Source organism: Nyctibius grandis, chromosome 3, assembly GCF_013368605.1.
Source record: "Nyctibius grandis isolate bNycGra1 chromosome 3, bNycGra1.pri, whole genome shotgun sequence".
NCBI lineage: Eukaryota > Metazoa > Chordata > Aves > Nyctibiiformes > Nyctibiidae > Nyctibius > Nyctibius grandis.
This window is the reverse complement of record NC_090660.1, coordinates 27,523,796-27,541,964: the sequence shown is the minus strand read 5'-3', so window position 1 is coordinate 27,541,964 and position 18,169 is coordinate 27,523,796. Positions and strand designations below refer to the sequence as shown.

At 42.8% G+C, this 18,169-nt stretch overlaps 1 protein-coding gene across 1 annotated transcript in view; it reads left to right on the top strand.

The window, feature by feature from the left end:
- Positions 1-774: 774 nt before the first annotated feature.
- FBXL7 (F-box and leucine rich repeat protein 7) overlaps positions 775-18,169 on the top strand; it is a 206,279-nt gene continuing 188,884 nt past the window's right edge. Inside the window, exon 1 of the mRNA XM_068396451.1 lies at positions 775-1,376. Coding sequence (XP_068252552.1) covers positions 1,340-1,376 — 37 coding nt within the window. The 5' untranslated portion in view covers positions 775-1,339. The remainder of the gene's footprint in view (positions 1,377-18,169) is intronic.

Sequence of the window (18,169 nt, the reverse complement as noted above, 5' to 3'; positions counted from 1 at the left end):
CTCATCTCAAAGCACCAGCCCTATAGGATACGTGAAGAACTAATTTGGGGATGTTAAAGAGTTGGGTTTTTTAGTTCGATGTGGTGTCAAAGGCCAGGAGTGAGTCACTGAAGTGGAGTGTTTGTGGGAAGACTCTTGGCAAAGGGGAAAACGGCTCGAACTCCGGAGAAGCCGGGAACGACAGGTAAACAGAGCGCCTGTGTGGCTTCCTCGTACACACGGCGACTTTCTGACAACTTCTGCGGGTTGCACAGCGTTGGAGGGTGCCAGGAAGGTGCCCGAGCGGCAGGCTCTAACCTTCCAGAACAGCTTCCAGTCCCGCCGCGGCCGGTCCCCTGCGGGCCGTGCCGCACAGCCCCTCCGCAGCGCCCGCTGCCTTCACGGCGGGCTTCGGGGCTCGGCCGGGCGGCCCGGAGAGGGGCCGGCAAACCTTCCCGTCGGGGCACGGCCGGGGGCGAGCTGAGGGGGGCCGGAGGGCGGTGGGGCTGGGGCAGAGCCCTGCAAGGAGAAGGGCAGGAAAGCCGGGCTGGGCGGCCCCCGGGGCGCTCCGCTGGGGCAGCGCCGGCGGGGGCGGCCCGCGGAAGGGGGGGGAGTCGCAGGGGGAGCCCTCGGGCCGGGCGCTGTGTCTTTAAAGGCCGGGGCCGGCTCTCGGGTCCATCCTCCCTCCCTCCATCCCTCCCCCCGGCCCGGCAGTGCTGGGCGCCGGGAGGAGGCGCCTGCCTCTAACAAAAGTCTGCGGCGGCGGCGGCTCTGCCTTTCCTCCCTCCGCGGGCAACAAGTGACTGGCGGCGGCTTCCCGGGGGGAGCGGCAAGAGCGGGGCTGCGAGGAGGAGGAGGAGGAGGAGGAAGAAGAAGAAGAAGAAGAAGAAGAAGAAGAAGAAGAAGAAGAAGAAGAAGAAGAAGAAGAAGAAGAAGAAGAAGAAGAAGCAGAGTGGCGCTGAAGCACCGGAGGAGCCCCAGCGCCGGCCGCGGGGCGGTGGAGCCTGCGCCCGGGGGCCGTCCCGCCCGTCCTGCCTGTGGATTATAACTGGAGCCGCCTCCCCTGCCCTGCCACCCCAGCTGGAAACCGGGGTGGGGAAAGTGCCCCGATACATCCCTTTTTTTTTTTTTTTTTTTTTTTTTTGAGGTGGGAAGGGAGGGTGTCGGCCGCCCGAGAAGAAGCGGAGGGAGTTGCAGGGCTGCTTTGGACATGTAACGCCGTAAAAACTCCCAAGGTTCCACCCCACCGCCACCACCGCAGCCTGATTCCACTCCATCATCCGCGGCCGCTCGGCGCCCCGCGGTAGAGAGATGCTGCGCGGCGGCGTGGGGAAGCGGCGACGAGCATGAAGCCGGCAGGATGGGTGCGAACAATGGCAAGCAGTACGGCAGCGAGGGTGAGTTGGGGGGGAAAGAGGGGTGCTGGGGAAGCAGCGGGGTCCCCCCTGTCCAGGGCGCGGGGGGGTGCCCGGGCGAGAGGCGCCGCGGAGGGGAGTCCGCCGCGGCGCCTCTCGCCCGGGCACCCCCCGCCGCCGGGAACCAGGACACGACCCTCGGGCTTCCAGTGCGCTGAGACTCTTAAAATACTCTTAATTAGACTTTTTTTTTTTTTTTTTTTAAAAAAAAAAATGAGTGGGAGGTAACTGCTGTCTCAATTCGTGTTGTAGCTCAGGGGTTATGGCAGCATAACTTCGCTAAAAAACTTTTAGAGTGCTCTTTGTAATCCTTTTCTACTTGTCTTTCTATCCCAGGATCCTTATATTATGCAGTATGGTATATGACTGCTTCCTGTCTGAACAGAAAAAAAAGAATAAAAAAAAATTAACCCCAGGAAAGGAGGGGGGAGAGTTAATGTTCTCCAGCTGTTATCCAGAGATTGTACTCCTGCAATTTCGCTTCAGTGAAACTTTAGTGGGTTTGGTTTTAGATATACAGGGCCTGGTTCATTCTTGTGGAAACCTATTAGTCTCGCTGGAGTTGCATCAGGGATGAATTTCAGCTGCTTTGCTGCTGGTGTGAAGGACTACTGGAACAGTCAGCTGGTGTCAGGCAAACCAATGGCAAGTACAGAAAGTTTGTCTTCCTGCCAGCTAGTTTTAAGCTTTCTTTAACTTTTAACTGTCTTGTATATGTCTTGCCCTCGTAGTATTTAGGCAACTATATAGGATATATGTCTTCCCATGGTCTCGGGCAACTATATAGGATCACTACATTCCCTCCCCACCCTTTTTATTTGTTGAGGGTTTGTGGGTGGAGCGATGGAGATCCTACGGTCGTACGGTCCGCTCGATCCTTTGGGAGTCCAGGAGGCAACTGCCAAAGAATACACTTCTCTCGCTCCAAAATATGCATGAAGATTGTGAAAAGGATAGGGGAAAAACACCGCTTCTTGAACAGATTCTGCAGTTCCTTTCATTTATTGCCGAATGATCTCTGCTTTCGTAAGAGTTGAAGTCAGCAGCTTTAATCTAAAGATATTCTCACTGTAGTGGTGTTTAGCTTACTTGATACCATCACTAGAATGACTTATGCATAAATGATATGAACCTGCAAGTTGCAATGAAAGCCTCTTTGGATTCCTCCTGAAAGGGGAAATCCTAGTTTGTCCCCAGAGTTGAAAGGGTTGGTGTTTATAGCTCTGGTCACTTACAAAAATCACGTTGCTGAGGGGTCTGTAGCATGATGATAGGAAGGTGTGGCTGAATCCCTGAGCTGTCCTATGAGTTCAGAGGAATGCTTGCTTCAATTAATGTACAATTTTGCGGGAGGAATGTGATGGACACTGAGTCTTCTGCAGCCCTCGGTGAAGTGGAGGAGAGCTTTACTGTTCCAGAACTACCTGATAGGAACTGTGAGGAAGAGAAGGATTGGTGCAACTAGGATATTCTTAAATTAATTTACCTCTCTTCTCCATTCAGAGTGGAGGTTGGATCCTGGGAATGCAGACTACATGTGGCAAAGTAATCTTTGTAGTACACACCATTACCTGGGTTGAGAAATAGGCAGAGTACTGGTTTAAAAAAAATAAAAGAAAATAAAAAATAAAAAAAATTCCCCAAACCCCATGGCCAAAACTTTGATATTTCAGTTTAGGTAACTTGTCCCACACATCATTAGTGTGCTTATAGATGTGGGCTTCCTGGCAGCTTCATCATCAATTACTGTGAAACTTGGAGAAGCTCTTGTTTGCTACTTTCTTTCTGGGTGATACAGAGGAGAACAAATCTAAATCTGGTAACGGGAGGCCTCATTTGCATAAGCTGCTGGGGCTTTTGGTGCCGTTGGCAACTGAACTGCTTAACTGCTGTAAAAAGTTGCTTTTTAACAGGATGGGATTGTGATCCTGGGTGGAGGGGTCACACTCTGAGGAAACACCCAACTGCTGTGCGCTTTAAGAGCCACCTGAATATCTGGGTTGAAGTTCATGGAGTGGCATCTGTGGTTAGGTGTGTGCTAGGTGGCTTTCAGCATAGTGGGCTCTGTAGGCTAACGTTGTACTACGGTATGCCGTTGTAGGGTTGGAGGAAAGTACCTTTGTTAGCAACACTTCATGAATGCTGTTTTCTCATTTGCTGCTTGCTAATATCTTAGGTGAGATTTCAGAAAGACAACTACAAATGGTTTTTAAAATGGCTGTTGTATTTCACGCAGCCTTCCCATCTGCTGTGAAACTGTGGAATGTCGGGAACTTGCCGAAATTTCTTCTCATCTCAAAGCTGAAGAGAAACATTAGGGCAAGGATAACTCCTGCTCAAGATACCACTTCTAGAATGGTACCACTAGGAAATTGCATTTGGCATGGATTGTTGCATTGTTACACTTCCCAGTACTAGGGAAGGCTTTGAAATTCACATATATAGTGTGTATGTAATAATCTCGGGCAGCTGTCTAAGTGCTTGTAACTAACCACATAAACTACACTGTACTGCCTTTATTTATTTATTTATTTGTTTGTCCAAGGCTTTATTGAATAGAATTTTACTGGAAGCTACAATTGTCATATTAAGATGGACAGGAGAGTTGGATGTTTGAGGAGTCTAAATTAGTTTGTTACAGAGTCTGGTGAATAATTCCTGGCACCTTTGATAAGTATATCTGTTTTCCACAAATTTAATTTCCTAAGACAGGCTAAAACTTGCTCTAAATGAAGGTTAAATGTGAATAAAATTGCTTCTCTGAAAAATCATGTCATGCAGATGGGATATGAACACAACACTCATTTAAAAAAAAAAATTATACCAGATTTTGTCTACAGTTTACCTCTTTTTAAAAGTAAATTATTTTCTGAGTTTTTATTTGGCCTTTTAAAATGTTTCTGTAAGGGAGATAATTTCTGAAATCTTGTTTACCTAGGACAATATGGAGCTTGAGATTCCAGGCTTATCATGGTGTGGAGTAGATTCTGACTGGTGTTAAAGCTTGAAGTTAGTCTTTCTGAATGTGTTCAAGCAGTCGTATTTGAATAGTACGACTGCAGGTAATAGATCACTGGAGCAAGAAACCCATTTCATCATGGAGCAGCTCTTGTAAGGCTTGCACCTATGCAGTGAAAATGTATCATCAGTTACCTGAGCAAGAGTGCTTATTGTTGTCCTTCACTTTATTGCCCTAGGGGTAAATCATTCACACTTCTGTCATTGATATAGTTTTTGCTTGATTTTTAAATAAGAGGAGGCATGCCTACCTCATGTCTGATAGTGGAAGGAGCAGCCCGTTGTTGTAGAAGCTATCAAAAATGATTTGTGTGTTTTGGGTTTTTTGTGTTCAAGGACATTTGTTAAAATGTATTGCTGAGGAAAATTGCAGCTGACCAAGTAAGACACGATTCATCCTCACAGACGAGGAGGCTGAATTTAAGTATATTGTCCTTTAACTATTGCCGAGTTGATTAGACACCTAGGCAGTTGCTGTTCGTGCTTCGCTGCATACCATTTCTATAGCAGTTCTGCGCAGAATAACCTTATGTGTGCGTTACAAGGCTGTGCGGGGGCTGGCTATAGAGCCCGCTGCTGGAGTGGGGAGTAGCTGACGCCTACACACTTTCTTTGGGAAAAGGTGACTGAATGCAGTCCTTACCACCTGAGACACTTTTGCATTCACAAGGTCAGGACTTTAAAATTGTAGGTTTCTGTTTTATAAGGAAATTGGCTTTGTGATGTGAGCTGGAGGAGCAATCCATGTTCTTGCATATGAAAGGAAGCTGTGGCATTGAGGTGGAATGGCTGCTTTGCAAAATAACCATTACTTTTCAACACTTGTCATCTTCTCAAGTGATGACTTCATGAAATTGTGACACCTGAGAACCAGTCAAATTCAAGAGCAACTACGTAATGGTACGACATTTTGACAATACCAATGTTCAGACCTTATGAAGAGATGCCTTTTTAATGAGTCAACTGTCCAGATTGCTGCAGTTGTTGATAAAACTTCCTTTGGCTACCTCCTGCCCTTTCTCCTTTCAGAAGCTGGTCTAGAGAGTGTTAGTTACAGTGTGCAGGAGCTCTGGTTGGTCTGCTAAAAAGCATCATGGAAGATTTGCTATGACACAGAAGCCTGGTGCTGTGGAGAACAGAGGATTGCAAGGGAGAAATAGGTGAAATGGCAGCTTAGGCAAGGAAATCGACACCCTTTCAGAATCACAAGCCTTGCTCACAAAATAATCTTTTTTTCTTTTTGAATCTGAGTATTTAATTTGGGAAGATTTAAATGGAAGCTCTTTGGGAATATCTTTAATTTAATTCTGATTTTGAAAATGTTGCTTTTCCAAACTTTGATTTGTGACATTTTATGTTCACAAACCACTTGGAGGAAGAATTCCTGTAGATCCCAGTTTCCTGCTAGTGCCAGTGCAGAAACCTGCCTATATCATGGGATATAGTTGCCACGAAGCATAGGCAGCATGGCTCACAAATATGGCTTTAACTAGGGTGATGTGTGAGGTATGGTAGCTGAAGCTTTCTAGGGTTTGCCAGCTTATAGCACTGTGGTGAAACAGGTCAGTCTTTGTTAATTCTGGAATAGGTTACTCTCTTAAATCCCTTCCTTCAGCAGGGGGAAATAGTTAAGGTCTGCTTTACAGACCCAAGATTTTGTACTTGTGTCCTCTTTCTTGAAGGTGCTGTTGGACACAGTATCTCCTTGTGAATGCTGCCTTTGATTAGATCTCTGCTAATTCAGTGATGGCAAGTGTTCTGACACAAGATGTTCTGCGTGGAAATCTTTTCAATCCAAAAGGTCTGTTATTCAGGACCTATAGACTTTTGCATATAGTAGGATTTGTTTCTCCACAAGGCGTTGGTATATTAACTTCACATGCAGAGTTTGTCAGGTCTGAAAAGCAGTATAACATGGTGGTCCTGCACTAAAGAAGTGGTACTAGTGATGGGTAAGCTATTTTGTTTAGAGTCCAGTCAGAATAGTTTATCGATGGTTTATACAGGTTGTTAGAATCTGTGGAGCCTCACAGGATATTTTAATGAGTGTAAGGGAGTGGGAAAGACAGTAAATTAGCTTTTATTGAATTATTCAATTACAAAATTATGATACACAGAGGCACAGTGTACCTCTGTGCACTACATCTTCAACAGCCAGGGCTTTTTGATTCTGGTATTTTTTTCCCTGCCCCATGAGATTCCCACAATCAAGCGAAGAGTCTCATCAAGTTAGGTGCTCAATGGCTCCTGGGCTGTGCAGTTTATTCCCATTTTGTTTTGATGTCTGAGTTGTGTTTATGTGTTACTATCTGATGTGTTAAAATGAAGTTTAGCATACAGCTTTTACCAGCGCCTTGCTCACTCTTCTGATCCTTTCCCAGGAGATCTGTTGAGATAATGTATCTTGCTGTATCTTGGAGAAGTCTTTTTGTCCTGGATTGGCTAGTCTTCTCTCATACACCTCCCCAGTGCATAACAGCTGCAATTGAACCTTAACACCCTCCATAGGACCACTGTAAATATTATGGTGCTGCTCAATAGCACTTTTTGTGTTGTGCTTACTTACGCAACAGTGTTCTGCTTTCTGGTGCTTCGCCAGGGTTGGTTCTTGCATTTTACCTGTAGCTGGGTTTCACTCTGCTGTGTTCAGGGAGTTGAGACTTGCCTCTTAACAGCCAGATTTGAACAGCAAAGATGGCAACATTCAAAATGTCAATCCTTCAAGCAATGTTGATTTTGAAAGTGAATTTGCCCTCTGACAGTGGCCAACTACTGCTAACCAAAAGTAACTTTCATAAATGCTGCTTATGATGTTCTTTTTTTTAATGTAACTTTCAGCTGAGCGATGCAGAAGTATTGCGTGTGTGTGTTTACTCAGTTTGTCTCCAAAAAGTAAATTTACTCTAAGCTCAGTGCTTATATTGCTTGTTGTTCAGATCAGGAGGAGGGTTGGGCACTGCACTTAGCTGAGTTGCTGTGCTGCTTTCGGTTTCTCATAATGCAGTATTTTCTTTCTTTAAAAAAAAAATCAACCGCCTCTCTGTGTGTGTGTACACAGGCATGTGTGTTTATATATATACACACACAAAGTAACAGATTTGTGGGGGATTTAGGCTTAAAAAGTTGCTAACGTAACTTAGTGGCTCAGATGCATGTTATTTCAGAAGATGTTACTCGATTCATAAAATGCTTCTGGAGGAAGGTAAGGTCTATTTTAGTTTATTTTGTCAATAGATATAAGCTAACTAACTGTGCTCTAGGGAGTTACCTTTGGCTTGGATGGCTGCTTCAGTCTTAATGCAAAAGTAACTGGATGCTCTTTCTTTAGTACATTTTTTTTAAAAAAAAAAAAAGTTAACTGGGTGCCAGTCAAAGGCCTGAATAAACTTTGGTGCTGGTGATGCATGACATGGAAAGCTTCCAGGAGAACCCTCTCAGCTAAGGTAGTAGGAGTCTAGGACTTGCACATCCTAGTCTGTCTTTTACCCACTCCCCACAGGCAGGGAAAAAAAATGAGATTGCTTTGGTAACTGAAACTGCATTTTTGTTTTCTTCAGAGAAAGTCCTTCTACCAGACTGGACTTCATAAAATCCAAGCTGAAGTTGATACTGTATCGATACTTGTGGAAAAACATCAACATGTGTTCAGAATTGGCTATATGGTTTTAAGTCTAAATCGCTACCCCAAAAGTCTCTTCAGCAAATGTAGTTTTCTGGTGTTTTCAGTCCTTTGGCTACTTCTGGATTCCTCACTTCTGCGAACAGTTCCTAACTAGGAATTGGTTTGCTTCTTTGTGGGTCTTGTTTGTGTTAGGAAAGTGACTGGCAGAAGGCAGTGGATGACATTTGAAGGCTGAAATGCACAAGTGGTTTATTTCTGCTCTTTGTTTTGTAGTCAGCTATGCCTGTATTCTTTAATACAGGACATGTGCTTTGCTAAATTAGGGCAACTATTTCATTAAGAAGTAAAAACGTTCAAAACTTGAAAAATGGGTGATGGGTTTTTGGTAGAATCTGTTCCTTGTTCATAAGGAAAAGAAATATACAACATTTTCTAGGAATATAGATGTACAACTTGTGATTGGGTAGACAGGCTGCGGGACTCTGTTACTCAAGCAGCATTTAGGTTGAGTAGTAGTAGTGTTGTAGCTGACCTTGGGGAAAAACTGTTAGTTCTCTCTGATCATACCCCTCACTTTAGTTCCAAGTCTAGCTGTGGTGCCTTCTAGCATAGACATCACATTAAGGACAGTTTTATGTGAGACCTTCTTGGAAGAGCTGAAGCATAGAGGAGGTGCTATCATCTTGATGTTATTCTGTAGGTAATAAAGAAGTCCCCGTTATCCTAGATCACACCTCTTACATGCTTGCCACTGTGGTGTCTGTATCTGTAGATGTCTGTTCATACAGAAGGAGAATTCATCAGGGACCATGGCCATTCTTCTCAATAAATTATTAAGGTCTGTATATTGACCAAAGAAAGGGTCTTTACTCCAAGAAGCTCTAAAGCAGAGACAAACAGGACTAAATTGTACTGATCAGAGAAATGCTCTCGTATATCTTCTATCTGGAGGTGTGAAGAAGTGCTGTTGTGATTGTGTTACATAGACTGAATTGTAGGAAAGCCTGGAATATGCACAAACAGTTTCAAGGAGTGCCTTAAAGGAAAGGCTTGAGTTGGCTGCGTTTGAACAGATATTTAAGGAAAAGGCTCCGACTCTGTGGCAGTATCCAAACTCAACAAAAGTAATTTCTTGGCAAAGTAGGTCTCTTCACCCTAAACACTTTTGTGACCTCTACCTTAAACAAGTAAATAGGAAAAAAAAAAGTTGGGTGCTTTTTTTTCTTTTTTTCATGTATACATTTCCCATACCCCACCAAGTTGAAACCCGTGTTGTAAGACTACCTGTCCATGCAAATGGATGTTTAACACATGTACCTGTATTTATTTGAACTGGGTAATTACCATAGGGAGCTGCATGGCATTGGGAATCTTTTTCCTTCCTGTGCTCAACAGCACTGTTTGCTGAAAATGCAACCCCGGGTTTCATTTATGTGCATGGGCTTTCAGACAGAGGAATTTATAGTGGCATATCAGTTATTGCTCTGATTTTAGTGCATCTTTGCTCAGTGGGAAGGGTTTGTTTTCTAATGCATCTGTTTTCAGAATTGGGATATGAAATTGTGTAACAGACACAGACACTCATTCAGAAACAGGTGGCATAGTGACTCCCCTGAGCTGAAGAGCCATGTAGTTAGACTTACATTGCCATCATATCCTTGCTTTAGTAGTGTGCATGGTAGTACAGTACTTAACCTGGGGCTCTGTACTCCAGGCAGGCTGTGCTAGTAAACCCTTCCAAAGACCCTTCCTGGAGTAAAGAGCAGAACAGGAAGCTCTCTTTCATGCCCATGTTTTGAATCAGGAAATTCCTGTCTACAATACATAAATCTGTCATATCAACATCTTAAATCATGTGACACTCTTCTTTCTTGGGGATTTGTGTACAAATGTGCATAATAGCTGCAGGAATACTATTCTGAAGTCTTCTCAAAGAGCATACTAACTTGGAGGAAGGTGTTTTAATACTCTTTTCAGTGAATGTATTTTAAAAATTCTCTTCCCCAGTTTCCTTCTTTGTTCCTGTAAAAACGCTAATGAAATTTGCAGATGATGCTATAAAAGGAGCAGTTATGAGGTCGGATGTCTTCTGTTTGTTTGGATTTTTTTAAGAAAGAAAAGAAAAATGAGAAGCCAGAAACACTGCCGTAATATCAATGATAGTTAACGAGGAAGAGCTCTTTTTGATCAAGAGTTACACAGGCTTGTTTGACAGTGAAGGAGAATTTGGATCAAGTCTAGTTGTCATATTACAAGTGTAATCTTGTCAGTCCGTGGGGAGCCCAGACTTTTATTGCTTGTTTGATTGCATGCATTGTGGAGAAGCAGACCATCTATTTAAGGCTCTGATGTTACTTTGGTGCCAAATTGCACACAATCCTCTTTCTGTGTGTGACTGAGTGGGACAGAGGAACTTGGAGGGGTGGGTTTTTTTTTTTCTTAAATTGTGTAATAATTAGTTAAAGAACTAGTATTTCATTTAAACCCTATCCTTGAGAGATAGTAAAGCTATTGTGGGAACTGATGAACAGAAAGTGCATGTATTTGAGAATTTCTTATGGTGGTCGTGGCTCTTAATAATGAAATACGTTGTTGTTGTTTTGTCACTGGCACAATGATGATAGTACTTGATCTAGCTCACCACTGGAGTGCAAGACAAAAGACAACAGCTGGTCACCAACAGAAGTGCTGAACAGATAATCTTTTCTGTAGGTCCTAGTAAAACGTGTTTCTGTTCTCTGTATTCCATTTGCCTTTTCTCTGACAGTTTATAACGAAGCTGCTTGTGGCATCAACATAACTTTTTTTTTAAACTAAGATGATGGAAACAATAAGCTATTGCTGAAATATGTGGTGAAAATTGTTGATATTATACTACTACGACTCATGCTTTTAGAATTTTTGGAACTTCAGGATTTACTAAAAGAGGTATAAATAAAAGCCTCAGAGCAGAAGGATTTCAATTCTAGTTAGCCATGCTAGCATTAAGTTGAAACTAACAATATGCTCTTGTATGTCAAGAAGATCTAGTAGCTGACCTTCCTCCTTGAGTTCATGTTTGATTGTACTTTTTTGTAGCCAACAAGCTTGAAGGTCCTCATCTGTTTTTAGCATGATTTGAGAACATAGGTGCTCTAACTGCAGAGTCTTGTGCTGAGGAATTGCTCTCTTGTTCTGGAATACTAGACTGCCAGTGGAGATCAGTACAGGCAGTAAAATTACATTACGACATCTTCCAATCAAGTCCTGGCCATATCTCAGTGTCTGCTTTAGAGCCTGAAGTATACAAACTCACAGATTGGAAGTGACATCTCTGGAGATCTAATCCAACCCACTGCTCAAAACAGAGTCAACTAGAGCAGGTTGCCCAGAACAACGTGCAGTCAGATTTTTGAGCGCCTCCAAAGACGGAGACATTACAAGACCCCTGCACAGCCTGTTCCAGTGCTCAGTCACCTGTAGATTTAAAAAAAAAAAAAAAAAGCAGCTTTATTATGTTTCAGTGGAGGTGCTTGTATTTCAGTTTGTGCCCATTCCCTCTTGTCTGTTCGCTGTCTGTCACTGAGAAGAGTCTGGCTCTGCCTTCTTTACTCTCTCCTTTCCAGGTATTTATACACATTGATAAGATTCCCTCTGAGCCCTCTCTTCTTCAGGGTAAACTGTCCTAGCTCCCCAAGTCTTTCCTTGTCTGTCAGATACTCCAATCCCTTGATCAGATTTGTGTCTCTTTGCTGGATTCTCTCCAGTTTGTCCATGTCTCTCTTGTACTGAGGAGCCCAGAACTGGGCCCAGCACTCCAGATGTAGCCTCATAGTGATGAGCAGAGGGGAAGGATCAACTCTCTCAATCTGCTACCAATGCTTCCTGCCAGCGATGCAGGCTGGGATACAGTTGGCCTTCTTTGCTGCGAGAGCACATTGATGGCTCATGTTCAACTTGATGTCCACCAGAACCCTCAGATCCTTTTCTGCCAAGCTGCTTTCCAGCTGGTTATACCTCCTCAGGTGCAGGACTCTGCATTTCCTTTTCTTGAACTATCTTCCTGAGGCTCTTGTTGTCCCATTTGTCATCCTGTTGAGGTCCATCTGAATGGCAGCAACCCTTTGCTGCATCAGCCACTCCTCCCAGTTTTGTATCATCTGTGAACTTGTTGAGGGTGCACTCTGTCTCATCATCCTGGTCACCACTAGTGATGGGGGTCCAGCTGCACTTCATGCTGCTGATCACAACACTTTGAGCCCAGCAGGTTAGTTAGTTTTCAGTTTGTCTCGATGTCCGTTTAGTTAGCCTGTACTTCATCAGTTTGTCTATGAAGGTGTTATGGGAAACGGAGTTGGAAAGTCTTACTGAAGTCAGGATAAAGCACATCTGCTGTACTCCTGTCATGCACTGAGCCAGTCGTTTGAGCCATTATTGATGTCTGTCAGATTGGTCAGGTATGTCTTCCACTTATAAATCCACACTAATGAGTCCCAATCACCTTCTTGGCTTGGAAATGTTTTCCAGGAAGCTCTGTCACTTTTCTTGGATTGAGGTGAGGCTGACCAGCCTGTGGCTCCCTAAATTGTCCTCCCTGCCATTCTTGAAGATAGGAGTGATTTTTGTTTTAGTCCAGTACTCAAGAACCTCTCCTGATTGCCATGACCTTTCTAAGATAATTGTGAGTGACCCAGCTACGGTATTGGCCAGATCACTCAGCCCTCAGAAGGGCATCCCATCAGGTCTCATGGAATTATGTCTGTCCAGTTTGTTTAAATGTTCCCTAACTTGATCCTCTTGTACTTCTACTGGTTACTTATGTTTACAAAAGGTACTACCAGGCTTTCAGAAACAATAGAGTTCAACCGTAGCAAGTTCTGGCAAGTGTTAAGGCTATCGTACAGTAGCTGAGTATCTCTAAACAGTGCTCTGTAAACTCGTGTCTACAGCAGGTTTGGAGTTTTTCAGCTATAATTTATTTTTACCTTATAATATTAAGGTTAAAAAAAAAAAAAGTCTTCATTTCCACTGTATGAAGAAACTCACTCCTTCTCAATGACTAGGCTTTCTCTTGTCAGAGAACAGATAAAATAGAAGAATCCTCCTAAGAGTTGTGGTGGTGGAATCTGGCTCTAGTTGTTTTTTTTTTTTTGTTGCTGTTTCTGGCAGCACAAATGGTCTGTGCTTTTACAAAAAGTTTTTTCAATGGAGTTTTGCTTGTTTCAGAAGGAACAGCTAACCCAGGATCACATTTTTTTGTTGCTGTCCTATAAAATGAAGATTGTTGCTTTAATTAATGAAGAAGTTATATTTGTATTAATCATGGTAGGAAAGAATTTCTGCAGTTTTCAAGTTGATGTAGCTGTGACTGGTAAAAATACTTGACAGTAATCCATATTCTGCTGTTGTAAAGTTTTGCTTCTTTCCACATATTCTAGAATTGAATCAAAAAGGATTTAAATCCCCAATTTAAATTATGGTACAAGGGGTAGGTTAATATAGTATAGACTATACAGCATAGTCCAGTGTGAAGTTTTCTTTGGCACTCATTAGGCCTGAGCAGAATATTTTGCTAATGTCTTAATTTCTCTTGGGAAATGATTGCTCTTTATTCCCCTGTGGGTGTAAATTTTGTTGCACTGCATGGTTGTCTTTATGGAGAAACATGAATGCTTGTTGTGGGTACTTATTTCTCTTGCCAGGAACTGCTGGAACAAAGGTGAATGTGAGACTTCCTCTCCATCAAACAATTACTAATTTTTCCTGCTTTGACTCTAGTTTCAAGGGGCTTTGTGTGAGAGAGCTTTTCTCTTACCTGAGAAATTATCCAACTGTGAATGGGCTGAAGTTTATCAAGAGGTAGCACGGGAATTGTGAGTAAGGGGAAAGGTTAGTTTCTGTTTGATTGTCCAGGAATTTATTGATTAAAGGATTGTGTTTTGATTTAGGGCTTTGGTAATGATGTCACTTGTTCTCACTGTGAAAGTACATAGTATGTCAAGCTGTATTTCAGTCTCTGAGAACTGAACTGGAACGACTGCCCAGCATCTTAAAAATGGTACCTGTTTCTCTAGTTGTGGGTCAGGTACTGAAGTGGAATTGAACCACCCTATCACTTACCATTTTTGAGCACAGGAAGAAATGTTGGCAGCAGAAGTTGGACACAAGTGAATGTCGCAGATCTGTTCCTTTTTGGATTTCCTGCTTTCATTTTGCCAGGCCTCATTTTCTATAGAAAATAAATTCATACCTTTCTGTGGATAAGATCTCCTCCTGCCCTTCCCCCTGCTGTGTCCTTCACTGAAGTGTAGGGTTTCTTCATTAAGTCCCTACATGAGCAAAAACATTCCTAGAAAGTGAAGTTTGGCTTCCACAGGATTAGAATCTAAACCAGAACAAGTCTAGTCAGACACAGGAGCCTTTTACGCAGCAGAGTTGGCTGTTAGTGGTTGTGTGGCTTGTCTGATTGTGCTTTTTAAGCACCAATTAATCCTACCCATGTTTTCCTCAATTATCTTCCTAACTGAGGTATCGGCACTTGGCTGAAAGGAAAGTGGTAGGTAGGACACAGAGCCTGGTCTCTGTGAATTGAGTCATACTGATAACTGCCTTCTTTCTAATGCTAGCCATCCATGGTTTTGAGGTTTAAGAAAAATTGTGAAGGATTCTGAAAATTTAGGAGGTATTTTTGAGTCAAGGCCAGGTCTCTTAACTACGCACTTGAGAGAAGAACAATCTTCACACAATCTTGCTTTAACCCTATAAATGCTGGCTTATGTGTAAGAAGTGGAATGTGGACAAAATCCCTATATAATCAGTAGAACTCATTCTTCTAAGATTTTCTTTGTTAGTTTAACAAATCCTGTATTTACCAAGGGCTGAAAGTGGTGGCACTTGGCCATTGGGCAGCCCTGTGAGGAGAACCCTCAAGTCTGCTGGCTTACACCCAAAAGCTACTGTTTTGTACAAGATGAGTCCTTTATCTCACATGGTGAATTCTTCCAGTAGGTAGCATTCTCCAGAAATAATGAACACAGTCTAGTATAAAAACTCTCTGTAATGAGTAGAATAGATGAAGCTCACCTACTGGTATGTAGTAATCTAGCCCTGTAGTCTTAGGTGGCTGATGAGGAAGCCTGTTTTATGTACCCAGGTAAGGAAGGGCAGGGTGGGGAAGAGGGTGGTGTTTCTGGAATTCCTCGGTCTTTCACACAAATCCTTAACTAGGAGGCAGCATTACCGCACTTAAACTAGTGTGCTGTGTTTTATTTTCGATTCTACATGACAAATCTGCTTTTGGTCTTTTGTGTTTGTAACCTGTAGCAGTGTTGGAGGTGCAGGACGAGCAATGCGAGGGCTCAAGGGCAAACGCAAAGAATTCTCAGGGTTTTAATTGATTTCTAATCTGCTTTGATTTAGTGTACTCTCCAGAAACTACTGTATGATAACAGTGCAATGCTGCTCTGTGATACCTTTGCACTCAACTTTTTCCAGCTGTCCCTTAAGCCCTCCGCAATTCCTTCCATCTCTCTAGAGCTTTACCTTTCTGCAGGAGGAAAAAGTATACATAGTTTCTTCCTCATAGTTCTTGCAGGTACTGTACTTCACCTGGTTGGGATGTGATCTGTTTCAGGTTTCGTAATGTCCAATGAAAAGTCTTCTTGTTATGAGCCAGAACTGCTGCTCTCCCTTTTTCATCCTCATAGGTTTGGATATGTGTTGCAAATACAGATTATTGCTACTTAAATCAGTTAGGGTTGTAGGAGAATTGGGGAACTGCTCTTTAGTTGGTAGCAGTGGATGTCAGAACCAAGACTAACAAAACTGTTCCACCTCCTCTCCCCCACTTTGCAAATGACAGGTACTCTAGGTTGATTTGAAGATTAAGATTACTCTTTCCCAGCATTTCTTGCATTGTAACAACACACGCTGTTCCAATGTGAGGATTTTTGTGCAAAACCTTTTCTTTGCTGTAGACTTGACAATAGGAGGTTTCAGGAAAAAAATCAATGTAATCTCAACTACAGATTCTAGAGTCTCTTGAGTCTTACAGCTGAAAGCACAAAGAATTGGGGTTGCAGTGGAAAGGTGTGTGTATGTAGAAGATTAAGAGAAAAAACCTTTCATGGACCATACAAGAGATGTTTAGCAGGTACCCAGCAGAAACTTCTCGTAAATTAATAAAAATATCCTTTGAATGAATGCCTTACAGACAGTAGGTCAATCTGTTTCACTAGTGAACTGAAATATTCCTGGGTTTAACTGTGCGTGTGTTTGGATGATAGAAAATGGTGGAAGACTAGCAAATTACATGAAGTGTTCTTTGCTGTTCTCATCTACAGCAATATCAAAATTGAGTTTGCTTCAGTTCTGAGAAAGGGATCCTATCTGATGGTATGGCTGAGCCTATTGCCTATGGAACAAGAGCTACTGCTTTTTTAAAAAGGATTCACACTATGCAGTGTTGTTGATATTCTGGCCTTTAACAGTGTAGTGTATTTAAAAAAAAAATTGCACTCACAACTTGCTTCAAGCCCCTCTTTCTTCTTAGTGTATATGCTAAGTTAATGGAATTTCTAAAATTTTAAGCTCTAGAATTCCAGTAAGAATCCTCAAAGTAGTTTTCAATCTGATGTCAGTAAAATGGCTTTGAAGAGTTAAGGCTGAGAATATGATTTTCAGTGTTCTGTGATCAGCATTGACTATGGTGATCTAAAATGGATAGCTTATTTCTGAAATAATACTTTATTTGAGTAATGGAACTGTATTGTTATTGCATTTTTTTAATTAAAGTGCAGTATTCTGATAGGGACAGTCAAATGTGCTGAGTAGTGCCTTAAGAAAAAATGCAAACAACCCAGCACAAGTGAACCAAGAATGAAATGTGTTAAGGAGACTGGAAACCAGACTTGCTGTACTTTCCTTGAGACTGTCTAGCCCACATCAGTTACACAGGAAAGTCATTAAATCTTGGCTGTCTTCTGAAATGCATCGGCTGAGGCCTGATAATTCTAGTTGCCAGCAGACCAGAAACCAGCTAATTGCATTTTTCATAAACAGTTTACCATAATGTTTTCATAGCTTCAGCAGACAAGGGAAGGAAAAGATATGCCCTCTGACTTTTTATGTGAGACTGAGAAACAAAGAAATTGTGGCAAAATCTGTACTCTTCAACAGATGCATGCATCTTCAACTGTGATGGGTTTTATGTAGATGGTCGTCTTTTCACCACTGTTGTCTGGGGTTTGTTTTTTTTTTTTTTTTAAACAACTTTATATCCACACACCCCCTTCCCTGGTATTAAAAGCTTTAGCAGTATCTTCTTTAAAAGCAGAATGTGATTTGTATTTAAATATTGTCCTGGTTTGGCTCAAACCAGGCCAAATAGTCTTAGAGAACCCAAGGTCACTGCTTACGAGTAAAGAGCCGAAGGGGGTTGTACCTGCAGGGAGGAGTGGACGGGGCAGGTGACCCAGGATTGACCAGCAAGGTATTCCATCCCATACATGTCATTCTCACTTTCCTGTTTATCACTAACCCACTGCCTCCTGGAGGTGGGGCCCAGGAGGGAGGGGCCCTCCTGTCTCCCACTGATTGGTACCAGCTTTGCCAAATCTCCAGTTAAAAGCCTGCAGGTGTGATGGCAGTGGAGCTATTGCATTTTGCCCTCTGCCCGTGCTGGGTGGAGCTACTGCATTTTGCTCTCTGTCTGTGCTGGGGGGAGGTACTGCCTTTTCCCCTCTGCCTGTACTGGGGGGAGCAACTCTGCCTGAGGAGGATTTCCAAGCTCTTGATCTTGGTTTTGTACATATTTGTATATATTTGGTTATTTCTATTATTATTGTTATTATATTCTTTTTCATTATTCTAGTTTATTAAAACTGTTTTAACTTTCCAACCCATAAGTCTCTCTCCCTTTTCCCTTTCCCTTTCCCTTGGGGGGGGGGAGAGGGTTAACAGAGAGCATCTGCCACCTGGTTAATAGCTGGCCCAGCTTTAAACCGTGACAGATTTATTGGCGCCCAACGTGGGGCTCGAGAGAAGCTCCAACAGGTTGCTCTGATAAGTTGAATCCTGGCTCTGGTGGGAGGAGACCCAGAGAGCTCAGCTGAGAGAATATCAGATTTCTTCCTTTGAGATTTACAAGGGGTTGGAA